This window comes from Oncorhynchus kisutch, linkage group LG3 (genome assembly GCF_002021735.2).
Source record: "Oncorhynchus kisutch isolate 150728-3 linkage group LG3, Okis_V2, whole genome shotgun sequence".
NCBI lineage: Eukaryota > Metazoa > Chordata > Actinopteri > Salmoniformes > Salmonidae > Oncorhynchus > Oncorhynchus kisutch.
The window spans coordinates 40500223-40507813 of NC_034176.2; the positions used below are offsets into that span (position 1 = coordinate 40500223).

A 7591-nucleotide genomic window follows, 5' to 3' on the forward strand; every position below is an offset into this window, starting at 1 on the left:
TTTGACCGGAGGTTTGGAGGATGTTCACCTGTACAGAAAGTACAGAAAGTACCTGCACTGCAAGCTGATGGTGATTCACTCTCCCTCCCGAGGCCTCTTCCACCTGTGGTATGAGAAGCAGTGTGCAGACGAGCTGCCGCCAGACAAGTATAAGATGTGTATGCAGACCAAGGCCATGAGTGAGGTCTCTCACAGGCACCTGGGGAGCTGTTCTTCACACAGGAGATCCAGGAGCATCTGAAGAGGTAAAAACTAGAAACTGCCCCATAACCACATATCTAAGATCAGACTACCCTACCGCTTATCCTAAACTTAACCATTAGGGGTTTACACAATATCTGACCCTGGACCAGTAGTTAGGGTAATGAAATCAAAACACCTGGAGAAGAGAGACATCCTCTGGGTTTTGTTGAGAGAACAATGTCTTTCTCCTTCTACAGACTTAACACAGGGCCTGACGAGGGAGAGTATAGGGATGAGACATGAACTTTGTCATGACATGACAGAAACTTGATAGAATTTTTTTTAAATGGTGATGTTATGTAGGCATACTAACTCATTGTATGTCCTCTATTGCCACCTTCCTTCCTGTACTGAGTCTAAAAGCAGGGAGGTCAGAATAATATTTTACTGTCTTTGTTGTAAATGAGACTGTCAGCTTCAGATTATGCCTGCTATGGACTTTCAACTCAATGAAAATAATATTTTTTGCTTTATAACTGTGTCTGAATATGTAATACAAGGTCATAATGCTTTAACGTTTTTAGTTATATGAATTGAAATATGAATTTAGAGAAACAGACTGTCTAAGCATATTCATATTTAGGCCTACGGTACTTCCCTCTTCTTAAAACTGGTGGACACTGAATAAAATATCCTGGCAAATAAATGACCACATTTGGATACAAAAGCACAGTGGGTTCCCAAACATTCTGTGTTACCCATCTAATAGATAAAACCATGTTTGTAGCCACAACCCAAGCTTTACCCACAAACCAAGAGGAACTGGCTGGGACCCAACCAACCAACCGACCTGGAGCCCATAACTTCGATAGATTAAGTAGTTAAAAGAATGCTGGAGCCTTTTATATGATTTGGGCGTAGATGAACAATTGCAGGTACGTCAGTATTTGTGGTGTTTTTGGTCTTGCATTAATAAATTGGGAGAGTCAATATTTCACAACCACTTCTCTCTGTCTCTTCCTGTGTGTGTCAGTGTGTGAGTGTGTGTTGTTTCTTGTTGTGTTGTTTTTGCAGGATGCACAGACATAACTGGTGTGTACTCACCACTGCCAGTAATCCATGGTCAGACATGTTTCGACACAGGATAGAACACTTTGGTTTGGTAGAACCTCTATAAAAATGTATACTTGCCACACAGGCTATAGATAGATTGTTTCATCTCTATTGTCACCTTTATTTTCATCATCCTTCTAAGGGTCAATATAATCATAGTAAATTAATTGATAATAGTTGTTTTTTGTTCCATTGAACACTTTTCCCACAATCAAGAAGTGGAGTTTCCTGCGGTGATGTAATCTCAATTTTGCATAGCTAGAGGGAGGGGTGGAGCGAGTCAAACATCGGGCGACGGCTGTCGTATTTCCTAGCAAGCACGCGATAGGCTCTTCACCTGATCCCACCTTCCTATCATAATCACAGCCAGAGGCCTGCCTGTTTTATTACCGGTTTATTTTACTGGAAGGACCAGGAGATTATGAGCGTCTTTTTTTCTTGCTTAATAATCCGTTATATTATGAAGTTGGGTTGTACGGATTCTAAAGGGTAATGAAAGGAAAACGTAGTGGTTTTAGGAACAGGGCTGGTTTGTTTATTAGACAGTAGCCCCCCTTGATAAAAAAAAAAAAAAAACGAACATTTTGTTTTACATGTTTTTGGTTAGGTTTAGTAAGCCCTACAATATTGACTTATATTTGTTTTATTGTTTTGAACAAATAGCGAGGCATGTTCCACCGATAGGCTGTCTCACATCTCGCCGAAAAAAGCAGACAGACGCCGGACGCTCCGGAGTCTACGGCTTTGTCAAAGACAGAAGTCCAGAGACACAAGATGTTTGAGACTGGTAGAATCCCTCTCGTCCTTCTCGACGTAACCTGCCTTATCCTCGGTATGTAACCGACGTACTTACCATGTTGTTGGCAGTGTTAAGCCTTATAGAGTTCCTATTCTATGAGAAGTCATTCTGCACTAGTCTACTGTAGCCTAAACACCAGTTATATTGGAGGTATCTCTTTATTACGACTATTGTAGCTATGCTACATTATGACTATAGGTGCATGGGTTACTTCTATCTAACAGTAAGTGTCTAAGTCTCTGAATGAATGGGTGTTATATTCCACTCCTCATCCACTACTAGAGATGTTGTGGTCAATAACACTGTTATAATTAAGCAATAAGGGGGGGGGGGGGGGGGGGGGTATGGCCAATATAGTACGACGCAACGCTGAATGCCTGGATACAGCCCTTAGCCGTGGTATATTGGCAATATACCACAAACCAATCGAAGTGCCGTATTGCTATTATAAACTGGTTACCAACGTAAATAGAACAGGCAGGAAAAATGAGTCAGCATTCAGGGCTCTAACCACCCGGTTTATAATAGCATACAACACACAGTATGGATGTATATTATAAGAACTAAGGCCACGAGTTTTTCCTAACCATGTCTTGACCAGGTAATAACATTGTGTTCTAGCTTTAGCTATAACTTATCTTATAACCTATAGCCTATATTGTATTCGATCATTCAGGCCCACAAGGTGTATTTGTTGATTTGAGTATAGCCTTCTGGTTGCATATTAAACAACAGTCAGAGGGGTAGATCATGGGTTCAATGGGGTTCAGTTATTACATATTGACCACAACATGATTATGCCATTATCCGTAGTGTGTTTTCTAAAGTGTATGTGACTAATTCTCAAATTGGGGTACATTTCATATCCCTCGACTGCGGAGATGGACTCTTGATCTCGTGGTCTTTATCTAAACGTGGTCTGGATCTGGGTCTGGGTCTGGGTCTTAATAGACTTACTCTAATATAGGGATTTGGCGAAAGGGTCATCACACCATAACACCGGGTTTTTGAGTTTTGGGTTGTTTTTTGCCACAAATTTTAGTGTAACTAAAGATGGTGCAGGATTTTGTGATTTCGTGTGATGAAAGACATGACAACACTACTATTATGAGAAAAAATAGTTTGTTTATGCCACAGGCAGGCTACAGTCGAGCAGAGATGGAGTCAAAACTGGAACTCTGTGAGAAAAACAAGACCCAAGCCAACCATCTTCAAACATCATAAAAATAATGTTGGCCCTCCGGTTTCCTCATTTTAAAAAGCAAGGTTGTCTAGCACTTTCGTGTTGTCTCACCCCTACTTAGTCAGATAACTCCGACAAGTCTTGTCAAGATATGGTACTTAGTGCCGTTAACCATGTGATCCTAAATCTGTGCCTAAGTGCAACTTGGAGTAAGTGTCTAGTGTAGCACTTTTAAAAAATATCCGCATTTTCCCCACCTTTTGTGACCAATTAGAAGCAGGCAGAATGTTCAACGAAGGATGGCACATTGTGTCCATACTCCCCAGCAGGACAGGCTCTAATCAAAGACCTGTGACTGCTACACTCTTAGAAAAAATTGTTCCACAAGGGTTCTTCAGATTTCACCATAAGATTACCTTTTTGGTTCCAGGTAGAAACCTTTTTAGGTTTTTAGGAAGAACCCTTTTAGGTTACATGTAGAACCCACTGTAGAAAATAGTTCTACATGGATGACAAAAGGGTTCTAGTATGGGGACAGCCAAAGAACCCTTTAAGGTTCTAGAGGGCACCTTTTTTTCTAAGAGTGTGGTTAACTAATTTAGGCTGGAATCTGCCGACAGGGGTTGAATGTGCTTTACTGGCCAGAATCAAGATAGAGCAAGTCTGGTCGTGTAACCTGAGTGATTCAAATAGCAAATTAAGTTACTTCAGCTGTGAAGAGAGTAAGTGGGTTGAATAGAAGGGTATTTTAAGAAGCAACAACCCTAGTTCGAAATGACAACAAACTTGGTTGAACTTTGAAGCTGATGAAGACTGACACTGTGAATTGGGAATAGTGGGTCATAGTATATGTAGCCTTCTGCTAGGTACAAATAAAGATGCAAGAGAGATGGCTTACCTCGAGAGACTGAACGAGATATCAGGACATGGAGGTCAGAGAAGGAGAGAATGGTATAATCAAATCAAGTGAAAGCATGAACAAGCACGCCTTATTTGCATATTGATTTTCATCAGGTTTTGCCTACCAAGTTCCTTTTTCCTGTGACGGTTTGGTCAACAGCGTGTTTTAAAGAATTTACAAGCAGAACCTTAAAAGTATGTTTACAAAGGCTAGTTTGAGCTAAGGAGACTATTTCTGATTATCTATATCTTCATTTGTCTCTCTCTCTCTCCAGTTGGGCTTCCCTTTGTGATCCTCACCCCTCAGCACAATCCCTTCAACAGGGGTTTCTTCTGTAATGATGAGTCCATCAGATACCCCCTGAAAGAGGACACCATATCCTACCAGTTACTGGGGGGAGTCATGATCCCTTTCACACTGATTGTGGTAAGTCATTACCTTCGCTCTGTTCTCAGATGTTCTCTTCAACATATCAGGTATTTGTGTTTTAAGTGTTTATGGTAAAAGTACAATAATTTGAGACAATATGTCAATCTATTCGATTCACCTCAGTTAAAGATGACTTCTCTTGCTTTCACAGGTAGTCAGTGGTGAGTGCCTTGGCGTCTATATGACTCATATAAAGACCAAATCATCCTTGGGGGCTAACTACGTGGCGCGCATCTACAAAGCAGTGGGCAGCTTCCTGTTCGGGGCTGCTGCTAGCCAATCACTGACGGACATTGCCAAGTACTCGATTGGTCGTCTGCGTCCCCACTTCCTGGCTGTGTGTAAGCCTATGTGGGACCGTATCAACTGCATTGCTGGAGGCTACATCGAGAACTTCACCTGTACCGGGGACAAAAACATGGTGGATGAGGCCAGGTACAGTAGAGGTTTCCTAGTGTTACATCCCAAGAGATGATATTGCTGCAAAATCGAGACTGAAAAACTTTGAACTCTACTGGCAAATGTAAAAGCTCGAAAGATGTTTGCGAGGCTGTAAACCCAGTTTCCCCTAATCTTTTTTTGTCTTCTGTTTTACAGACTGTCCTTTTTTTCTGGTCACTCATCCTTCTCTATGTACTGTATGCTGTTCCTAGCAGTAAGTATAGCAGTGGGAATACTGTGCTCATTGTTACATACAGTGATGCTACAACAGTTCAGTTCTTTCTCTGTCCCCAAGCAATGGCTCCCTTTCATGATGTTGATGGTGTCCTTTTCTTCCCTCTCTCTTTTAGCTGTACATCCAGGCCAGACTGCAGACAGAGTGGGCCAGGCTCCTCAGACCCACCATCCAGTTCTTCCTGATGGCAACGTCCATCTACGTGGGGCTGACACGCGTCTCAGACTACAAACACCACTGGAATGATGTACTTACTGGCCTCCTGCTGGGGGCGATAGTTGCGATACTCACGGTGGGTAGCTAGCTATAGGCCAACGGTTCCCAACCAGTTTGCCTTGAGGGACTCTCATGTGTGCCTCAAAACTTTTTAACACTCACTTATAAATGTGACCTGTGGAATGCACATGGAATTTTGATTTGGGAGCACTACTGCCAGACAATACATTTATTTATTTATTTTTTACCTTTATTTAACTAGGCAAGTCAGTTAAGAACAAATTCTTATTTTCAATGATGGCCTAGGAACAGTGGGTTAACTGCCTGTTCAGAGGCATAACGACAGATTTGAACCTTGTCAGCTCGGGGGTTTGAACTTGTAACCTTACGGTCTGGGCTTAGCTATTCTGCCATAGAAACAAACAGAGCATGGCATTGAGTTTGTGACTGCACCTTTACCATGCAAAGAAACGCTTGTCTGTAGCCCAAACCATTCAAATCTGAAGAACTATTTTACAATTTTCTGGCGCAGATTCGCTATTTAATCTATAAAAAATGTTTGTCACAGAAAATAGATGATCTGCAGTATGGATCAGAGGAGATGGCAGTGATTACCACTAAATACATTAATAGGAACATTTTAGGTGTGCCGCCGAATTGTATTTCCCATCAAGATGCTCTACGGTTTTAAAAAATGTTGGGAACCACTGCTATAGGTTATAGACACGGGTGGGCCTGGGCACTGGCCCAGCCAGATTGACAACAGGCCCAGCCGATTAGGGTAAACACGTAAAGTAAGTTGATAGCCACTTGTTGTAGTTCATTATTCACATTGACACAGGTAGCTAGTTAAATGCATAATAGTGGGCACCTTATGTTTCTGCATGGTATTATATATGAACAAACCATGTAGTACCATTCCTTTAGAGACAACATCATTCATGTTTATACTACATCATTCATGTTTATACTGTATCACTGCAAGTCTCCATTGTATAAGAAATGCTGTCCTCTCCTCTCCCAACATAGGTGTTCTGTGTGTCCGATTTCTTCAAGACGCCTGTTGATCCAGTAGCGATACAAGAGGAGATGCCCCACCCCAGTCTACAGGACAACCCTGCAAATGGGATCCACTACGGAAGCACAGAATGAAGCTCTGACTACAACATGGACAATGCATTGAGGACAAGTAGCATGTTAAGCTAGCTACAAATACTTGCCATCCGCTTCAGAGGACTATGGTTATTTATTTCCATGCATTTCAGGTCATTGGCATTGACTGTCGTGGAAATATCATGTTGCCTGAGCCCTGTAGACAGATGTTAAGTCCTCTCAGAGCCAATGATCTTGCCTATGTGTGTTGAGCTAACGGTCCTTGTGTTCAATTCCTGGTCTTTGTGTGCAATTGCGGTGCGAGGTCTGCTCTTGTTGGAACAGTTGGGATTGCATTGGTTTGAGGATTGTGTTTGAAATGAATGATATTCAAGTTTGTTACAGTGAGTAATGAGTGTCCATGTGTGTAGCCTGGCCAATAATAAGTCTTACACCTGGGAATGAAATACCACGACTGTCCCAAAGCTTAAATTAAAGTCAGGAGACTTACTGAGCTCTGCAATGATGTGCTATGTACTGTATATATTTTTTTAATACTGCCTTCGCCAGATTGTTGCTGGCACTTGATCAAAGCTCCCTGGAAACTCCTTACACATGTGTCCAAGTGTAGAAATCATGGCGACAAATACACAAATGAACTTTTTGACATTTGTATGCAAATGTACTGTTGTAAAAACGGTGTTTTGAGCTTTTCGGAAAACAAAATGCTAGCTATGTGACACAAATAAAGATGGAATTCCATTTTGGTACTTTGGTACAACTGTGTCTGAGACACATTTTGTGAACTGTAGAAGTGTGTGCGTTGTTTAGTGAGATCGTGAGGAACTACCCATACAGAAAGTCCAAAACCACAACTGTCACATTGATGTAAATGAATGTCATCAATGGATGTCCCATTGATGTAAAGGATCTCTTTTTGAAGTAAGAGTTAGGTGGGGCCCAGGAGGTAAGGCAGGGTGGGGTCAAAACACACGGACC

At 41.7% G+C, this 7591-nt stretch overlaps 1 protein-coding gene across 1 annotated transcript; it reads left to right on the forward strand.

Annotated features, from left to right (window-relative positions):
* The first annotated feature begins 1683 nt into the window (after window positions 1-1683).
* LOC109882869 (phospholipid phosphatase 1-like) lies at window positions 1684-7370 on the forward strand. The gene is made up of 7 exons (XM_020474968.1): window positions 1684-1785; window positions 1960-2128; window positions 4454-4605; window positions 4760-5043; window positions 5206-5263; window positions 5400-5576; window positions 6530-7370. Exons 2-7 carry the CDS (start codon window positions 2071-2073, stop codon window positions 6650-6652), a joined length of 852 nt encoding a protein of 283 aa, XP_020330557.1. The 5' UTR covers window positions 1684-1785; window positions 1960-2070; the 3' UTR covers window positions 6653-7370.
* Window positions 7371-7591: the final 221 nt, after the last annotated feature.

Coding starts and splice junctions, on each gene's coding strand:
- LOC109882869 (XM_020474968.1), top strand. CDS start 2,071: ATGTTTGAGACTGGTAGAATCCCTCTCGTCCTTCTCGACGTAACCTGC. Junction 2,129..4,453: donor CGTAACCTGCCTTATCCTCG/GTATGTAACCGA, acceptor CTCTCTCTCCAG/TTGGGCTTCCCTTTGTGATC. Junction 5,264..5,399: donor ACTGTATGCTGTTCCTAGCA/GTAAGTATAGCA, acceptor TCTCTCTTTTAG/CTGTACATCCAGGCCAGACT.